The sequence below is a fragment of the Cyanidioschyzon merolae genome, chromosome 13 (genome assembly GCF_000091205.1).
Source record: "Cyanidioschyzon merolae strain 10D DNA, chromosome 13, complete genome".
Classification (NCBI taxonomy): Eukaryota; Rhodophyta; class Bangiophyceae; order Cyanidiales; family Cyanidiaceae; genus Cyanidioschyzon; species Cyanidioschyzon merolae.
The window spans coordinates 130,257-149,684 of NC_010139.1; the positions used below are offsets into that span (position 1 = coordinate 130,257).

The window sequence follows — 19,428 nt, forward strand, 5'->3', positions numbered from 1 at the left end:
GCAGTTCAAAACACACTGAGACTTGATCAAGTCTTCAGCACATGAAAGAGGCACTGACTCCTAGAAGGAAACAGGCATGCAAAAAGGTTCTGCAATGCGGAGGGTGCAGCGGCGCGCACCCGTTGCGCTATGCCGCATGACGCGCCCGCTGGTAATCATCATCGTGACGATAATGATGATGCACAGCGCCGCCAGGGCCTCACGTGCAGCGATCGCAGGCAGATATAGGTAGCTTTGTACTACGTGAACATCTGTGCACAAACGCCCGCCGTTCGCGCTGGACGCGCTCTGCTGTTTTGGCGAGCGCGTGCTCGTTGAGGCAACGCAGGTGCGCTGTTCCCGTTGACGCATTCCGGACGCTGGTGTGCGGCCGCATCCCAATTTTCGTTGAACTGCTTCCATGACCCGTGCAAGGGGTAACTAGACACAGTGTTCTCGGAGTGCAAGCGCGGAATCGTGCTGGAATGGCGAACATAAACGGGAACGCAGGGCTTGCTTGGCGTGGCACGGACAAGGGACCTGCTGAGAGGTCTGCGCTGAACGTCGGCGCAAGCACTGGTCTACCTGCGTGGTTGCTGCTCCCGGAACACGTTTGGTTCCGGATTTTCTGGTGGGCATCCGCAGAAGGCAATGACTTAGCGTGGCTGAGCCAGACTGCCGCCTTGGTTTGCACTCAATGGAACTATCTCGTGCGAAAAGTTGTATATCCCCGGCTGGTACGCCTGAACCTGACGAGCATCGAACACCAATGGAAACGCTGCCGATTGCGTTTGCGAGCGTCAGAAGAAAATGCTGAGGTTATTCAGGAAACGGATAAGCACATAGCCGGTTTCCTTGAGCGCCTCTTCAGAGACTGTAGTTGTGCCCGCTGTCTCGTTGCGACGGACTGCTACCGGCTCGTGCGCGACAGCGTGGTGCAGCATATTCACGTGTATCCACCACGTTTAGTGGAGCTGCATTTCTCCAATTGTGCGCTACTCTCGGACGTAGGCGTTGGTTTCATGCTGCAACGCATAGCGGCGCACCAGGCTGGGGAACAAACCTGGATTCACACGCTGACGTTCTTCGCCGAGAAGCTCACGAGCCGCGCGGCAGCCGAGATTGCACGTCGTTGCCCTTTTCTGCAGCATCTGGAGTTGCAGTATGCTCGTCTGGACGACGAAAGTCTGCGCGAACTCGGAAAGCTCAGATTTCTGCGACAGCTCAAGGTGCGCGGCTCCGAGGCAGTCACTGACGCGGGGATCACGTACTTGGCGCATCTGGAGTTCCTTGACATTGCGCTCTGTCCACAGATAACCGACCGAGCACTCTTCACTCTCGCTCATAGTGTACATTTGCGCAGACTCTTACTCGCGCATCAGCGGTACAACGTATGGTGTACTGGAAAGTGGACGGAAAGTGGGCTCAGTGCGCTCCGCGAGGCCGGCGTTGATCTTCACTTTATCGATGTATAATGAGGCCTCCAGTCCGCAGTGATGCACGTGCGTGATACGACGTCGTTATGGTAAGCGATAGAATGACTGGGTCTAAACATCATGGAAGCATATTTTTCGACCCGATGCGACGCTTGGGCAGCTGCATGCAACGTTCGCACAAGCGTCATCCGCAAGGACCCCATCCGGGACGCAATGTACGATTCCCAGACGCTCGCCCAGGATCGTAGGGTACTGCGCAGATAACAACGATCACGCGCTGGTACGTAAGTGTTGCGTCGTGCACGACCGACGGGCTGCTTTGTGAATGGTACGCATCGCAGTGTGAGCGTCTATTCGCGGAAAGGCGTTTCAGCGCAGCATCGAGCTGCAGCCGCTTCTCTGAGCAAGCAAGCATGCGACATCCATGACGATGCAGGCTATGGCATGTGTCCCATGTATGGTGGGTCTTATAGTCGGCGTCCACAAAAAGATAGCCGATTCCCTGCCGATGATACATCCGCTGTGTAGGAGGGTGTCTCCATGACGATGCAGGCTATGGCATGTGTCCCATGTATGGTGGGTCTTGTAGTCGGCGTCCACAAAAAGATAGCCGATTCCCTGCCGATGATACATCCGCTGTGTAGGAGGGTGTCTCCATGACGATGCAGGCTATGGCATGTGTCCCATGTATGGTGGGTCTTGTAGTCGGCGTCCACAAAAAGATAGCCGATTCCCTGCCGATGATACATCCGCTGTGTAGGAGGGTGTCGGTGTTCCGTGCGCATTGCGAGCGCGACGCTGTCACGACATATCTTCCGGGAGGCGTCTCTTCAGGAAGCGGTCTCGCTCATGCTTCCCTGGAGTGCGCCTTCTACGAGGTATTCCGCAATGGCCATCGACGATGTCGCTGCTGGCGATGGGGCGTTTCGCACGTGCACAACATTCCGATGGCGCTCGAAATGAAAATCATTTAGAAGCGTGCCATCACGGGTTAGCGCTTGTGCTCGAACACCGTAGAATGAGCGTTCAAGGTCGTGTGGACCAAGGTCTGGCACCATGCCACGCAGCGCTCGCCAGAGCGCGAGCGGCGCGTTTTCTTGCCACCATTGGCTCAGGCCGAATCGCCAGTGCTGCTGTACGAGCCGCCAAAAGCCCGGGTACTGAATTGGTGGCCATCCAGCCAGGGTTGCTGTTGGCCCAACCCATACGCGACGCCCATCAACGGAAGGCGTGAAGTGAACGCCCGCAAACGGGTAACGCTTGTCTGGGACCGGGTAGATGTTGCATCGGCTGAGCCCCAAGCGCTGGATTGCGTCGGGACGAAGCTCGAAATACTGGCCCTTTACCGGAAGAATGCGCAGCTGCGTCGTCGGCAGCGTGCTCCCGCCAACACATACAAAAACCCAGTCCCAATGCTGATACCAGGCTCGCGCGTCTACCGCCCATCGCGGGTGTGTCTCTGCGTCTGGTTCGAGTGCTCTCAGTGGAACCTCAGTGCCCAAGCGTAGGGTAAAGCGGTCACCTAGGCGTTCAGCGGCATCTGCGACAAGCGCTCGGGCGAGAGCCGGATAGTCAATCACTCCAGTATTCGGCGAATAGAGGCTTCGCACAGCACGAACACTTGGCAAGGGGACGCCATCGAGGAGCTCCAGCCCCTGAACGCCGTTCGCCACTGCGTTTGTAAAGATTTCGGCCAGTCGTCCAGCCTCAGCTTCGTTCCGCGCGACAATGTACTTGCCCGCTCGTCGTACAGGAACTCGTTGCCCTGCGGGCGACTCGCAGAACTCGTAGATGTGACGTGCACCCAGGACGCAGAGACGACCTTTGAACGAGCCGGGCGCGTAGCCGATTCCGGCGTGTATAACACCGGAGTTGTGACCGGACTGTTCTCCTGCTATGTGTTGCGACTTTTCAAAAACTTCCAATCGGGTGACCAAACCAGTGTACCGGGTAGCGAAGTAGTGTGCCGTTGCGACGCCGACGAGTCCGGCGCCTACAACGGCGACTCGCATCCACCGCGTCTAATGTTCTTCTCGAGGAAGCTTCGCGGAGGCCAACACGAAGCTTCAAATCGGGTGTCCGTCCACGCAGTCCAAAACAAAAGCGAGGTGTGGACGTGAGGGGAATCGAACCCCTGGCCTTGACAATGCTAATGTCACGTCGGGTACTGCAGCAGTCATACCACTTGACGACACGCCCGGCAGAGACACCCGCCTGCATTAGACTAGATCGCAAAATTAGTATATAAATGGATCTTCATCGAAATGATCCTGGGTGCGAACGCCGTCCGGGGCTGCGTCTCAACCAGAGACGTGCTGGCGTCCTCGTTCCATGGAGCGCGAACTAGACCCGAGTCAGATTGAAATGGGGTACTGAACAGGAAGTTCTTTTCCCCGCTTCACCAAATTTTTCGAATTTTACAGATGCTAAGCTTCGACATTCGACGTCCAGCGATATGGGATTTCAGATTCATGCGTAAGTTTCGGACTCGTGGGCGCGTTTTCGGGGTGCCTTCTTCGACGATTTGACGCTGGAATTCTTTATGTCACCGGAATCAGGACGATTCGCGACGCCCTCGAGGAAGCGTTCGTAAAATGAACTATACGACTGCTCAATTCGTGCCTAAAGCCTCCAAGCTTCCCATTTCTTTACGACTAGCATGCTCCAATTAAGCATTCTTCAGGTTTTCGATCTTTCTGTTCCGAGGCAACTCGTGTGGGCAGGCATTTCGCGCCGCTGGAGTCATGGCGTGGAAGCGTAGTCGATGTCGACCCTTGACGAGTTGTTCACATGCTTATGCCGAAAGTTTGTCGAAATCTTCACGTCAAATAATAGGTTTTGACTGAATGACAAAATCCTCCTCGAATCGTGGCCATGGACGACTCGCGATTCGGCAGCAACCTGATGCATCTCAGGCGTATATGCACGATGAGGCTCTAGTCTCGCACGTTTGCGTGCAAAAGGGTCTTGGACCTGGATATGATCCATTGCGGCGATCGATGTTGGTGGGATGCGCGTCACCGCTTCCCACGAGGGAATCGTAAACGGATCGAAAATTCTCGACTTGTTCTCCAACCTGGTTTTTCCCGCACACGTTTCATCATGGATAAAATCGCGCTCCACAAATCCGATACTGAATGGAGCAGCGTGCGCTTGCGCGTGCTGCCTTCAGTGTACTCGCAGAGGCAATCGTCCAGACGATGCCCGTAATCATAGTGGACGGCACCTGGCGTGGAAGCGGAGAGAGCAATCACAGGGAGCGCTCAGTGTCCGTCAAGGACATGTATCGGGCGATGAAGCATGCGATGACGCACAAGAAGGCGACACCAGGACGAGATGATGCGTTGAATGTACATGGACATCTAACGTTAGAGAAGGGTCACCGCTGCAGAGGGCGTCCCGAGACTGCAAAAAAAGAATGAGAAAATGGCAAGCGAAGCGTTGATCGCGACTTTCGCCTGTGCATGAACTGCATGAACGGCAGCGGGAAGCAGCAACAATGAGGCTTGAGCGCTGTCATTAGCATCCTTCGACTGCTGACAGCAGCGCTGGAGAGACAGGCGGAACCGGCGTATTGCAAACCGGAGATAAGAGATAGAAAAGTTAGCTATTGCTGACAAAGCCCGTAAACGCTGTCTTTGATGACCATGGAAAGAGACCCGATCTTGAGCGTGCCTCCACGAGTTCGGCGAGTCATCCCGCACCACTCTATCCTGGCACGGATATCGTCTGGATCCGAAGCTCGACAGGGTCGAGGCTTCCGCTTGGTCATATATTTAGAGGCAGTTGCTGAAGTCGCAAAATATATCCGTGCGCGTACTCCCGGCGAGGCTCGAACGCGCAGCGTGTTCACCACGCACTCGCGACATCGAGCTTACTGAGCACCAAGTCTGCTTATAAGACTCGCGCTCTAACCAGCTGGGGTAGTCGACGGCGGCGTTGCCAGCCGATAGCTACAGGAGTGCGTCGCAAACGGACAAGCGTCGCAGAACAGCAGCCGACGCCAGTACGGAAAAAAGTCCCATAAATTGATATATAAAGAGAAGAGTGCGTCATACGGCAGGCTGCCATGACGGTGCGCGTATCGGGCGTGGTGCCCGCAGTGCCTGCGGTTCGCAGCAGCAACCATGAGCGGGTATCGACCCGCTGCGTTCGATCTCCCTCGAGCGCTCCTACGCGAAGCAAAGAACCAAATTGTATCGGTAGAGACCAAAAATGGAATGGAGTACCGGGGGCGCCTGGACAACGTGAGCTCGCGGATGAACCTGGTGCTCAGCGCGGTGACGGTATTGAACGCGACTGGCGAGCGCACCCAAAAAAATCGTGTTCTCGTCCGTGGTGACAGTATCGTGCTTGTAGTGCTCCCGGAAGCACTAGAAGACGCACCACAGCTGGATGTCCTATTACAGGTAAAGCAGGCCCGGAAGGCGGCGATGCACGTGAACAACACTGACCGCAAGTCACGTGGAGCGCGTCGTTCCGAGGCAGACGTACACGAGCGTTCAGGTGCCAGCACGCTGCCACTACCCCAGAGCGAGTCGCAGCCGCAACTCAAGCGAACTCGAGTTTTCTTGAGTGGTAATGCGGAGACCGTTCAGCGAACCAAAGAAGGAGGCGACTCGAACCGGCGGAACGTGTGACGCGTACCCGTGGCACCCGATTCACCTGCGGTATGCTGAACCACACCGCTTATCGGCATATGAAACCTGAGAAATACGGTGAACCTGGAGACCAGCATACTGTACGAGAGAGTCTGGTCTGTCATGCAGGCTGCGCTCGCGTACAGAAATGCACACCGCGGTATGCTCGACAACTCTTGCGAAATGAACGACACCACTCAAGGCGCGACTCACTGAACTGCATCAGACGCTGGAATGGCGCTCTGTCGATATACGAGCGGGGCGCCGATGAGCCTGGCAATGGAGGAGGCCCCAGCGACTAGAGACAGGATCCTGAATCCAGACAGGTCGCCGTATAACTCAGATTCATCACCAGAAACAGACCTTGATGTCTGTGTGCAGAGGGAACACGCTACGAGCAATGCGCTCGAGCAGACGCGACGTGAATGGAATCCAGGGGTGCTCGGGGCGTCACTGCTGCATCGCGCCGGTCGTTGCAGGAGCGCGGCATATGCGTTCAGTCCGCGCAGCTCAAGGAGCGCTCTGAGCGCTGTTGTTGCTTCATGCAGACCATTGCAATCGGGTTTCTGTTCGCCACTTGTGATTGCTGGCCGTAGCACTTGGCTACTCGGAGTCGGAGATGGCATCGCTGTACATTTTGTAAGGCACTGCATTGCATCGTCTCGTTGTACGCCTTCCTGTTTATTGCGACAATACGTTTATGATTTAGGAACAGCAATCGCTGCTGCTGCTCCAGTTCGCCCGTATTCCCCACATTCGCGAAAGCGCAGCGAACACCATCCAGGGTGCTCCTTATTCGACATTTGAGCAGCCATATGGTTTGCGTTGCAAACCGCACGATCGTCACTCGGAGCGCTCCACACAAAGCGAGTACCCGGCATGAGCTGCGTTGCACTCGAGACCAATCACTTGTCACGACGCTTCGCGTGTGCTTCCTCGACATACAGGCATGCTTTCCGCGAGCGACAGATCGCGTCTCAACGGTGACCTGGGACGTAAAATCACGGCGTCATCATCGACGGACCATCAACCACATGGATGCATGCATGAACATGGGCAGCGACTAGGTTCACCATTCCTATTTAGTCCGGGGGATACTTTTGAAGAAACTCCTCGTGATGAGCCCGAAGCAGCGCGATGACGGGTTCGAGCTTTTCCTCCGGAGGCAAAATAGTCGTCCGCAGGTAAAACCGACACGAACCGTTCGGGACACTGGATGTTGGTTCATTGGAATGCATGCCGAACCCTGCGCCCGGCACCACACAGATACCAGTTCGTTCCAAAAGGCTGACACAGTAAAACGTATCCAGCGGCATATTGGACTTTTGCGCTGCCTGGAGTGCTTTCGTGCCCACAGTGATGCTCGGAAAGGCGTACATGGCGCCCTCACTAGGGTTGCATTGCACACCGCGCATACTCTTAAATGCCTCTACAACGCGATGCGCACGTCGCCGCAAACTTTCATAACGCTCAAGTTTCTCTTTCTGGTAGAGCTCATATGATGGTTGGCCCGGCTCCGGCGGGCGCACCACACAGTCGATCATGACCTGTCCGCCGAGGTTTGGGCAGAGCATGATACTAGCGAGTTTCAGGAGTTGTTCACGTGCCTCGTTTGTAACGCCCGGTGATAACAGCATGTAGCCGCCGCGGCGACCACACTCTCCGACAAGCCCTTTGCTGGCGGAGTAGAGCGACACGAGTTCCAGCGACTCCTGGACCTCCTCCGGCATACTCGAATGCAGCACTCTTCGAAACGACTCGAATTTCCGACCATCCAAGTACACGTTGTCTGCATAGACCTCATCAGCCAGGAGTAGGAGTCCCTCTCGATACGCAAAATCCATCAGTTCTCGCATGTTCGCCGGATGAAGCAATTGTCCGGTAGGATTCCCCGGTGAGATGACGACCAGGGCGCGCGCTTCGATGCCACGGGAGCGTGCCTGTCGAACCTGTTCCGTTAGCTCCGTGACTTGAATAGACCAATTCTGCTCCTGAACGAGATGGTAGTGTAGCGCTTCGATCCCTAGGACTGTGCAAAGCGCCGAGTAAATCGGATACTGTGGCACTGGAATCAGCACACCCGGTCGCATGGAACGTGTTTCGCGTCCATGCGATACGCCGTTGGTACCGTCCGCGCTGAGCGCTGCGTCGGAACCGCTCAACAGCGCCATGAGCATGAGGATCGCGCTCGATGAACCATTTGTCAAAAACACATCCTTCACTCGAGCTGCAAATTCGGAGTCCTCGTGAATGCCGTCCCGCTTGTTCATGAACTCTGCCACATCTTGTCGAATGATCGGCACTCCCTGGGAGTCCGAGTACGCTCCCGTACCGCCGAGTCCAGCGGAGCGTAGGATTCGTTCCGTCGCTTCGCGCACGTCGGCGGGGAACAGTTTTTCACGCTCCTTCTCCGGGAGTGCCGCTGCCAAGTCCGGACAGTCGCACAGTGCCATGACCCGCCGGTGGTAAGTGAATGGCGGGTTCCCAAGTGCCTGTGGATTTCCGATGTTGCAGTAAATTATTTCCTTAAACGGCAGTGCGGCAGCTTCTGGTCCTCCTTTTTCTAGAGTCTGTTGCAGTCGCGCAGCGCGAGTGGGCAATTCACCACGCACAGCGTACTGCGCCGCTACCACGCGCTGGTTTATGGTTCGCAAGTCGAGCGCTTTTCGCCGGCGCGTCCCGTCGGCTTCGTGCGGCATCCCTGCGCTTACACCGTGGCTCCTATTCCTTCGCCCTATACGGAGATAACTGAAATTGAGCAGCCCAAACGTTCTACGCCCTACCCGACCCGCCAACACGTGTTGCATCCACGGTGAATGTGCCACCAGCACAGAGAGACACGTTCGCCTCTGCGTCTTTTCGAGGCGACCACTCTACCGTATCACCACTGTAACAAGCTGCTGCGCCCCGGGTGCTTGGTCCGTGCGTCCCCAGACGAAACCGTATTCGCTTCGAGCAAATCACGGGCGTTTCGCGTCGTCGATCAAAAACACCACCAGTCATCACGTAAGTGTCGCTGATGCGACGACGCTCGAGCGCTGCGGAGATTGCGCCGGCGCCGGCGCCTCGCCCGCTTTTAGGGATAGCATCAACATGCTCGAGCCGGCGTCCTCTGGCGAAGCGGCAACGCCGCTTTCTTTCCGAGTTGCGACTTCAGCGGCGCTAGAGGCGCTACTGCAGCGGACGTTCACGACGTGCACTCGGCGCACAGTCGAACGAGAAACATAAACGGTACCCCCGAGGGAAACTATCGGTCGTGGAACTCTGAGGAAGAGCGTACAAGGATGGAAACTTCACTGCGCGCTGAGAACAAGCGTGCAATCGGGGATCGTTGGTCTGTGTAACTGCTATGTCAAGCAGAAGAAATCGTCGACACGGAGCAGCGTTCAGCAGCACACGCGAGCGGATGCATGAAGCGTGGCTCTTTGCCATGCTGGCGATGATGGCAGATGTATCAGCAAATCGCAGTGCACGCACATCCGAATACAATCATGCATAAACGTGTGAATTCTAGTATACATTCTCGTAAGAATACAATCATGCATAAACATGTGAATTCTAGGATACATTCTCGTACGAATACGATCATGCATAAACGTGTGAATTCTAGTATACATTCTCGTAAGAATACGATCATCCATAAACGTGTGAATTCTAGTATACATTCTCGTACGAATACAATCATGCATAAACGTGTGAATTCTAGTATACATTCTTGTACGAATACAATCATGCATAAACGTGTGAATTCTAGTATACATTCTCGTACGAATACGATCATGCATAAACATGTGAATTCGAGCATACATTCTCGTAAGAATATAATCATCCATAAACGTGTGAATTCGAGCATACATTCTCGTAAGAATATAATCATCCATAAACGTGTGAATTCGAGCATTCGTGCACGCAGGCTCCATCCGATGCGCACACAGAATGGTATCCGTAGATGTTTCTACGACGTGCCTGTAGCTGGACGTAAGTGTGCGCTGTTTTACGCTCCGTGGCCATCGTTGCACTATGACATTGGGAACGGGCTTTGTGTGTCCTAGTGTCCACGGTGCGGAGCGGGTGTCGGTCCAGTATGGACGGGGTTTGCTGGTCGGGACAACTTGCCGGCTGTGGCAAGGGCACTGGCGTGGGATCGGTCAAAGAGCTCGTTTCAATTCAAACAAACTTTCGGACTTAAGGGACTTGGGACGTTTTCGGAGACGTTTTTTCGATGAATTTGGGACACCGCAACGAAGAACACTCGTAGCGAGCGCGACAGACAAGTCACCAGTGGTGCGTGTCGGTTGGGTGTACTCTCGCGGTGGGCAGACTCCACGTGCCTGGCTTGGTGTTCTTGCACTTTTTCTTGGAGATCGTGGCTTTCGCTGGTTATTCAGCGTACTGAGGATTCGCTTCCCAAGTTCTTTAGCGGGAATGTTGTTTCTGTTTCTGCTGTTACTTTTGACGGAGAACAGAGCGTGGCCAACTGGTTTGCCGCCATCGCCGAACCAAGTCGCAGCAGCGTCTGTCGAACCCGAACGCCTCTCCATTGCAGACAACATCGTCCTCCTAGTCTCGCCTGGGCTCGGACTGGTCACCCGATGGTTGGCGATCTTCTTCGTGCCTAACTTGATCATGCTGCCTCATGCTGATGCGCCACATGGGTCCGCGCTACTTCGGCTTGTGCTCGCACTATGCGTCGGTCTTATCTTTAGTCTGGTAAGCTCCCTCATCTTTGTATCGATACTTGCGTGGGTGTCAGATCAGAGGCGCGGAGCCACGAAGAATCGACGACCCACACACGACCAGCCCTTGGTAGAGAAAGTGCAGGACGGGAACACGAGACCGGAACGATCCTCCAAACTTTCTCGTCCAGAATCTCCTGGTCTGCGTACGGGGAATCCTGCCTCAAGCGGACCACGCTTTGCTTTAATCGGCTTGTGGGGTCTCGTCTGGATCGTCTCAGCTGTATGCTGGATTACGGGAGCGGGTGCGAGCGCCGACTTTCGAGCGCTTGCGCTTTGGTTGCATCAGCTTTCTTCGACGGTTGTCGGGTTCAGCTTGGGTCAACGCTTGCCGTCAAGATTTCAAAAAGTTCTACACCCGCTGGTGAGCTGCGTCGTTTTTACATACTTTTCGCTGTGGATGCTTGCGTGCGGTACCGGAAGCGCATGGAGCGAGCTCTTGCTTCTGTACATGCGTCGACCCGGGAAGAAATGGCCACCGGCGGTGACCGGCAATCTCAGCGCGATTGCACGAAGCACTGTTTTTGCGCTAGGTGGCCCAGGGAATCTGCTCTTGAGCTTCCTGGGGCCTGCCGTGCTCTCATTCGCCTTCCAAATGTACCAGAGGCGGACGATCATTCGAGCGAACGGAATCCAAGTGATAGGCGGCTGCCTGATGGCGGCCTTTTTCGGGATGCTGGGCTCTGCAGCGCTTGCTCGTCTATTCTGTTTGCCGGCATCGTTGCGCTTGGTCTTTGCCCCGCGTTCGATTACAGCACCGTTAGCGATAGGCATCGCAGACATTCTGGAGACAGATGCCACATTGACGGCCACCGTTGTAGTCATTACAGGCCTTCTTGGCGCTAATTTTGGGAGGCTCTGTCTCGATATTTTACGTCCCGTGTTACCGAGTGCTTCATCACCAGTCGCTCGTGGGCTTGCAATGGGCGCGTCTGCCCATGGCCTCGGAACGGCTGCCATTAGCGAGGAGCCGGATGCTTTTCCGTTTTCGGCCATTGCAATGGCCTTGGTCGGTACGCTTAGCGCGTTGATGGTGACGCTACCACCTTTTAGAGCGCTTCTGAGCATGGTTGCGGGCACGACTCTAGGCCGCTAGGTAAATCGGAGCGCATGTCTCCTTTTTTCTCCCGTGGATGCGATTTGGGTGCAGGGTAAGTTACATCTATACGCGTGATAGTTGCGAAGAGGTAATCTTCATGTGGCAGGCAGCTCCTCATAGACAACCACCTTTGGCGAGCGGCAAACCAAGCTAGAATTGCACATGATGCATTCAGTCAAGCTGCCTGGAGCAGAGCACCTCGTGGTGTCAGCCAAACGCACAGGACGGTTGGTGATTGTCCCATCGGCAATCACAGCGGTGCATGCTTGACTTGTGCGTTGCTCGTGTGCGCTTGGTCGCTCGCCGACATGCTGCATCCTGCACTCCTCAATGTAATCCGAAAGCGAAAAAGTAAGGCCTGTGAAAGTCATGTGTTTTTCCACAAAACGTTCCATGAACTGCTCTAGCAGCTGTTCGAACGCGGAAGGTTCAAAAGTCTCGGGTCCGTTGGAGGCGAGACGAACGCACGCCCTTGTTTCCAACTCCGCAACTGGTCGCCTTCTCATTGCCCCTTTTTCATGCACGGCAAACGCACCAGACGCGGTTTTGGCTCTGGTGCGGTTCTCAGGGAATCTCCGCAAGTAATAAACCGCAATACCACGGTGCGCGATGGTTGTGGAAACACCTGCACGGCCCGGAGTCCCCAATTCCAGGAGCCCAGCTTCGCACACACTGCTGACGGATGGGAGCACGTCACCGCGGTCGGTGTTGAGGTTGCACCGCTGTCTCGCTCTGGCGATTTACAGCGGAAAGAAGCGACCTTGCCACGGATACACTGGGCCGGGCCGCTGCGAGCCGGGCATCTGTCTCTAGCGTAACTACGGGCATTGTCGCCTAGGCGCTACAGGTGAGCAATGACCGGCGAAAACAACGATACGACATGCCTGTGTAGTTTTCGCAACCCGAATAACATCATTCGCGAAATGCTCGGGGGAATGTACCTGTTCAAAGAGACGAGCGCAACCGTTTCACCTCAATGTGCATGCTCCCTCCGAATCGTTTCGCTGTGCAGGCACCCCATCCTCGCACAGGGACCTGACGCTATCGCATGCATAGCCAGAGCATCGCAAGAGCGAACTTGTATGTATGCGGGAAAATCTGGCTTGTGGCCGATGTCCTCTGAACTGATGGTGCGGCATGATGAACCCTTGCCCGGATGCCGATAACAATTGCGCAATCAGGAATCCATCTGTTCGAGTCATGGATGCTACACCCTCACGCAAGGATTGCACGGATGGCGATACCGCGTGGCAATACCGCATGGATAGTGGAATTAGAAGGTGCGTACGTGGCACGATCGCTGCTTTTCCAACCTGTGCAATTCGAAAGGAGCAATCCGTGATCATCGTCACCAAACAGCATGCAAGAAGAAGTATGGGTTACGGAACTTGGAAATAGAACCTGGGGCATGCTGCATGCTTCGCTGCGCGCCGAAATCAAGCGCCCAGTCAGGTACACTGGCCTTTGGGTCAACGTTTCACCAAATAGGAAAAAGTGCAACAAAGCACCCGTGCGTTCCTGCAAGGGATCGCGCAGCACCCGCACTGCAGCGCAGCGATCCCCCCCGCCGGCGTCATCACCGTCGCTGCGGCATGCGCGCCGCCTCGACGCGGACGCGACGGTGATGCACATGACACATCGAGAGTGGAGCGCTGCGAAAGTTGCAACACATATCACAACCTCGGGAGCGCTCTTGAACACTGTTACCGCTGCCTTTGAAGTATGTTTGTCACGTCTTTCTTCGGATGCACTAGCAGTTTACTGGTCGACGGCGGGAAAAGTGCTTGTGCCCAATGCCCGTCGAGCCTGCAAACGCTTCGAATGTCGAAGCACCCGATCCCGAAGGCAACGAAAAAGCACGTGAAACGGCGGCCGCGAAAGTCCAGCCCAAGTGACAGAAACCGGACGCCTCCAAAGTACGCACTATATGACGTAGTGCCGCCTGAAGAGTATACGATAGTTGCGGGTGGAGGGAGCATCCCACCAGAGTTCTTAGCGAAAATCGGTTCACGCAGCAAACGGCGACAAGAGTCTCGAAGCGAGAGGGACAGAAGCGCTGACGACGCTGATGACGAGACAATGGCGACCGCAACTGAACTGCTTCGTGCGGATGTTGACTAGTTGAAACGCCACGACGTCGAGTGTAGTCGGACGGTTTCTGCGTATCGAAAGACTTGTCGAGGTCGTAACCAGCTCGGTGTTACACGAAACAAGGCGGTATACATGCAGACTGACCTGTTTACAAGGAAAGCGACACTGCAATGGTGAACGTGATGATTCCCTACAAGATGTTGCGTTCAGTCATGGTGCCTTACGGTGTGCGCTGTTCCCGCGCCTGTAGTGCCATGGGGGTAAACATAGCTTTTGCGCAGAAAGATTCGCGTCATTATGCCAGGAACACCAGCAGTGCTTTCGTTTTGCGAGTAAAACCACGCCGATGAGCCCGTGTCTATGTAAAACTAGGATACGCACGGTCTACAACGTGTATCACGACGCATAGCGCCGGTGCGGATGCCGCTCACGAAACGCTCTGCCAGGAAGTGGAATTACGGGCACGTATCTGTAGCGAAAGAGCAGTCTCTGACATTAAACAAGCCAGGTTCTATTCGACATCGTACGTTTGATAAGCTAAGCGAGTTTCATCTGGGATGGTTATCGAGGAGCTCACGGCAAACAAAGCAGAATGCCGCCCGACACCAGCCCGACGCCGCTGCGAAGCGAGATCGCGCCTGCGCAGCGGCGGACGTGGTCGCGTCGCCAAAACACATTGCGCGCCTCTGGCTGGTGGCTTGCAGAGCGCTCGTACCAGGGGAGGCGGGCAGTCACCCAATGGAGGAGTATCGGTTGCCAGACGTCAGTTTAGTTGTAGAGAGCATTCATTCTAATGAGAAAAAAACGCACGAAGTGGAACTCTATGCAAACTGGAAAGCTAGCACGGAGCCACCGAACGTGGGGCGCGTGCTGGTCGTGCCGTCAGCACGCTGCCCGTACCGCCTCTTCGATCCGAACATGTACCACACGGCGGTTTGTGCTACTCGTATCACGTTCGCCGACGGGGTCAACGGAAAACTGTACTATCGTGGCTACGATGTCGAAGATCTGGTACGCCGAACAGCTGATCCACGCAAGCCTACCGCCACGTTCGAAGAAGTGGCTTTCCTGCTTATCAACGGCGAACTTCCGGACAGAGACGCGCTCTCGACATGGAAAGAGCTGCTTCTGTCTCACACGTTCCTTCACGAGGATATCCTAGCACAGCTTCGAACGTTACGACACGATGCACCGCCCATGGGATGCCTCATCGCAGCGGTGAGCGCCCTGAGCACCTTCCACCCGGAAGCGAATCCCGCCCTCCGTGGTAGCCAGCTCTATCGCAACGATGAGAAAGCACGGAACAAACAAGTCTACCGCCTTCTGGGGAAAGTAGCAACGATCGCTGCGTGCGTCTGGCGTGTGCGAATCGGGCGCCAATTCATCCCGCCGCTTTCTGGCGAGCAGGTACGCCCCCGGGAGCGCACGGCCGCTCGAGCTCCAACGGATCGGCAACAAGAGCAGGAGCCCGGCGATGCCCCCATTGGCTACGTCTCTAACTTTTTAACCATGCTCGACGGATGCCAGCCGAATCCGGTCCTCGTAAATATCGTCGAACGAGCCTGGATCGTGCTCGCCGACGACGGCCTGAACTGTGCCGCTGGGGTGCTTCGCCACGTGGCGAGCTCTGGCGCGGATCCATACGTATGTGTAGCAACTGCCATGGCAGCGATCTACGGACAGCGCATCAGCGGTGTCGGAATGGCGGTGATGCGGATGCTTACGGACATGCACGCGTACCTCAGGAGCACGGGTATGTTGGATGAGACCCACGAGAAGCAGCTGTCCTGTCTGAATTCGTATTTGCAGGAGCGTTACATTCTCACAAAGCGACGGCTTCAGGGATTTGGGCACGTGAATTATAAGAAATACGATCCTCGAGCGCGGGTATTACGCGAGCTGTGTCTCGAGGCAGAGGCTGCTGTCCAGGAGCCGGAGCCTTTGCTGCAAACAGCGCTTCTTCTAGAAGAGGTGGTCACGAATAACATCTGGTTCACTTCGCGAGGCGTTTGGCCGAACGTCGATCTATATTTGCCATTGCTTCTTCGTATTCTTGGTCTCCCGCTTGAATTCTACGCGGTTTTCGTAGCAGTACCACGGACGGCTGGCTGGATCGCTCACTGGCTTGAGCAACTTGACGATGCCGACGTACGCATCTATCGACCGCGGCAGCTTTACTCGGGCCCGCCGCTGCGCCCCTACGTACCGATGGAGGATCGAGTCGAGGATGTGCTTTCGTCTTTCGCAGAGGACGGGCAGGATGCAGGCTCCGACCAAGATGATACCGCGCATGTGCTCCGGGATGGAAACGCACGACGGTATGGAGCAAACCGTCAATGCATGCTCAGAGGCCAGAATGTGCTCAATCGTATGGTTCGTTCTGTTTCCATCTACCGCAGAAGAAGCTATATTGAATGAACAATTAGCTAGGCGCACGCACGGATGGTTCACAGCGAGCATGCAACCCTGTATGGTTGTGGGCCTGATCGCAGCTCGACTGCCGTAGACGTGGAAATCGGTGCTCGGGGGAACGCCTCGGATTGAGTCCCGGCGAACTTGGCTGCTCCTGGGCAGCGTCAAGGCCTCGAGTTCCGACACCTGTTGCGTATCGATGTGCAGAGCTGCGCGTACGGAGCGCGAGACTCTTCATAAAAGCGCTCGACGCATGCGAGTAGGGGCATGTGCGATCGTGCTTGCAGGCGTTGGAAGTATGCATGAAAGCTCCCTGGGAAGCGGATTAGTGAGACTGTCCACCGCATCGGGGAATGCAGATCTTCGAACCGAATCCAGATTTGCGTCTTCTGTGCTATGATGAAAGCTGGAGGTAGTGTTTCAGAGGCATTGCGTTTTGCCGAGGTACACGCGGGCTTCCATCTGCACCCTGCTGCCGTGCTGGTGGGAACTGAGGTACCGCACTCGGAAGTCGATGCAGCATCGTCTGGGGCTGGTGTGAATATGCGGCCTGGGTGCCAGTGCATCAACCTTCTGATGCATAACATGGTTGGCAGCGGAGGTTGCACCGGATTCATTGCTGGACACTGGCGTTTGACATACGCATGTTCGGGAATTTGGCGCAGGCGCGCATCGATGCAGGTATCAGTCCAATGTACTTGATATACGCATGTTCGGGTATTTGGCACGAGCGTGCACCGATCCGGGTACCGTTCCGATACGCGTTAACCGAATGCGGCGTTGGGGCGAGCCAAGCGCCTGCACTGGAGATGCCTATCAGTTGGCGATGCGGTCGCAAAAGAGCGACGCAGCTTAAACAATGTGCACTGGAGATGCCTATCAGTAGGCGATGCGGTCGCAAAAGAGCGACGCAGCTTAAACAATGTGCACTGGAGATGCCTATCAGTTGGCGATGCGGTCGCAAAAGAGCGACGCAGCTTAAACAATGTGCACTGGAGATGCCTATCAGTTGGCGATGCGGTCGCAAAAGAGCGACGCAGCTTAAACAATGTGCACTGGAGATGCCTATCAGTAGGCGATGCGGTCGCAAAAGAGTGACGCAGCTTAAACAATGTGCATTGGGGACAGCTGCTGATGCGAATTCGTTCTGGAGCTCGCGATGCCGAGTGCTCATGGGTACAGAATCTCGGGTCTTGTCCTATGACTGCTCATCGCCGTACAAATGCTTCTGATCCCGGATCATTTACCATGCGCATGACGATCGTCAAGGCCGGTAGTTTGAGTGCTCCAAAGCTCCGCGGAGCACATGGACATCTTCCCCAGAGCGCTAACGCATGTGGCACGCGGCCTGAGTCTGTTCGTGTTGTTGACATCGATCACAGCTGTTTTGCTCGGAGCATGCTCGTTCACGCTAGGTTTGCGAATGCATCGAGTCGGGAAAGGCGACGACTGGTGCAAATTGCTTGGCGTGCTCCCTGCTTGCCGGATTCTAGCCTACGTCAACGGATGAGCGCGCACGACCCTGAGCCGCTCAGTGAGTATGAAAAGCGAATGGCATCCTTTCTAGGTCATTTTCTCGTTCCAAAGGTATATATGGATGCATGCAGAACTTGGGCCAGTTCGTCTCGTGAAATGTACCATCGACTTGGCGCTCCTGTTCTGAGCCGGTCGCCCGATGCGATCACGAAAGCATTTGCGTTTTGGCCCTGCAAATGATGGTGCACTCGTTCGATAGGCAGCGGTCTGAAGCAAGTGCCTGTCCGTGCGCACAGGCTGACACAGACCCGGTTCATATACGTAAGCCGTCCCGAGCGCCCAACCCGGTCTCACAACGGCGGAGGCGTGTAGCGTCGAGCAGTCACTGCGGTTTAAAAGCTGTGCGTTCAAGTCAGAGGCGTCTTCGAGCACCAGGGCAGAGGGCGCGCTGGAGAGGCACTTAGCAGTTGTGATCGATGTATCGTGAGCGTATGACAAGGAAGCCAAAGCCTTCCTGCGGAAAACCCAAGAAGGATATTTTCCTATGATCACCAGCACTCATACAGTGGAGACAACTCGCTCCAAAATACTTTTCAGAGGTGTTACACCAGTGACAGACTAGAGCTGAACATTGGACTGCTCGATCTGTTCCTGTCTTTGTATGTTTCCGAATTTTCTATTGACCTACGGCCATGAGATTCGAGGCGCAGCAATAAGAGCTCACGGATCCGTAGGATGATTTTGGATTTTGGGACGTGCTTTCGGAGCGGCTCCGATGACTCTGCTGCTGGAATTAGAAGCTTCAACGGAATCAAAATGATTCGCCACGCCCTCAAAGAAGAGTTCTAAAAATACTCGATACCATCATTCTTTTCAAATGTAAAAGCTTCCAAGCTTCTCCTTTCCTTACGTGTGGTATGCTCAAATCACGCATACTTCAAGCTGGCGATCTTTCTGTTTCATGCAAACACGTTGGCGCAGCAGTTGCGCAAATGTATCGACGATAAATGAATCGATACATCATCCCTTGACGAATTCTCCACGAGGTCACGCCAAAAATCCTCCGAACTTGCCACGCCATATCTATCAGAAGATATACTTCCGCAGGCCTCCGTCTCATCTGTTTGCATGGAAAAGGGCACTGAACACAGACTTCAGTCATCGCGGCGATCGGTTTCAGCGGGGACTGCGTCACCGCTTCGTACGAAGGTCGCGGGGTCGGATCGCAAACTCTCGACAGCTTCTCCAGCCTTGATCTAGCCTCTGGTATTTCTCTCAATATGAAGAACACCACGTTCCAGGAAGCCTCTATTCGACAGAGCAACTTGCTGTTCCATATGCAGCAGACAGGTTACTCGCCGAGCGGGATTCCCCACATGAGGTACTTGATCGCAGGGTACGGCACCGGGAACGGAAACGGAGGATGGCATCGAGTTGCACCATCTGTACCCATAAAGTGCCTGTACCGCGCGATGGAGCGAGCCTTTGCGTGCCGAAGAGCGGCGCTCGGAGGAAGTGTTTTGGCAGACGTAGAGGAACCCCTGACCACATTCATGAAT

At 55.1% G+C, this 19,428-nt stretch overlaps 6 protein-coding genes and 1 non-coding gene across 7 annotated transcripts, besides 1 other annotated feature; 4 read left to right on the forward strand and 3 right to left on the reverse strand.

The window, feature by feature from the left end:
- Nucleotides 1–464: 464 nt before the first annotated feature.
- CYME_CMM061C (hypothetical protein, conserved) lies at nucleotides 465–1,454 on the forward strand (the record flags this gene model as incomplete). The annotated part of the gene is made up of 1 exon (XM_005536925.1): nucleotides 465–1,454. The coding sequence occupies one exon, from the start codon at nucleotides 465–467 to the stop codon at nucleotides 1,452–1,454; it is 990 nt and encodes a 329-aa protein (XP_005536982.1).
- A 791-nt stretch (nucleotides 1,455–2,245) lies between these two features.
- CYME_CMM062C (probable aminobutyraldehyde dehydrogenase) lies at nucleotides 2,246–3,427 on the reverse strand (the record flags this gene model as incomplete). Its single annotated transcript, XM_005536926.1, has 1 exon — nucleotides 2,246–3,427. One exon carries the CDS (start codon nucleotides 3,425–3,427, stop codon nucleotides 2,246–2,248), a length of 1,182 nt encoding a protein of 393 aa, XP_005536983.1.
- Nucleotides 3,428–3,526: 99 nt separating this feature from the next.
- CYME_CMM063R lies at nucleotides 3,527–3,614 on the reverse strand. The gene has a single exon. It is a non-coding gene; the product is annotated as a tRNA-Ala (tRNA).
- Nucleotides 3,615–3,963: 349 nt separating this feature from the next.
- Nucleotides 3,964–5,366: a sequence feature (possible transcribed region).
- A 176-nt stretch (nucleotides 5,367–5,542) lies between these two features.
- CYME_CMM065C (Sm protein D3) lies at nucleotides 5,543–6,055 on the forward strand (the record flags this gene model as incomplete). Its single annotated transcript, XM_005536927.1, has 1 exon — nucleotides 5,543–6,055. The coding sequence occupies one exon, from the start codon at nucleotides 5,543–5,545 to the stop codon at nucleotides 6,053–6,055; it is 513 nt and encodes a 170-aa protein (XP_005536984.1).
- Nucleotides 6,056–7,137: 1,082 nt separating this feature from the next.
- CYME_CMM066C (alanine aminotransferase) lies at nucleotides 7,138–8,862 on the reverse strand (the record flags this gene model as incomplete). Its single annotated transcript, XM_005536928.1, has 1 exon — nucleotides 7,138–8,862. The coding sequence occupies one exon, from the start codon at nucleotides 8,860–8,862 to the stop codon at nucleotides 7,138–7,140; it is 1,725 nt and encodes a 574-aa protein (XP_005536985.1).
- Nucleotides 8,863–10,075: 1,213 nt separating this feature from the next.
- CYME_CMM067C (hypothetical protein, conserved) lies at nucleotides 10,076–11,887 on the forward strand (the record flags this gene model as incomplete). The annotated part of the gene is made up of 1 exon (XM_005536929.1): nucleotides 10,076–11,887. One exon carries the CDS (start codon nucleotides 10,076–10,078, stop codon nucleotides 11,885–11,887), a length of 1,812 nt encoding a protein of 603 aa, XP_005536986.1.
- Nucleotides 11,888–14,401: 2,514 nt separating this feature from the next.
- CYME_CMM068C (citrate synthase) lies at nucleotides 14,402–16,399 on the forward strand (the record flags this gene model as incomplete). The annotated part of the gene is made up of 1 exon (XM_005536930.1): nucleotides 14,402–16,399. The coding sequence occupies one exon, from the start codon at nucleotides 14,402–14,404 to the stop codon at nucleotides 16,397–16,399; it is 1,998 nt and encodes a 665-aa protein (XP_005536987.1).
- Nucleotides 16,400–19,428: the final 3,029 nt, after the last annotated feature.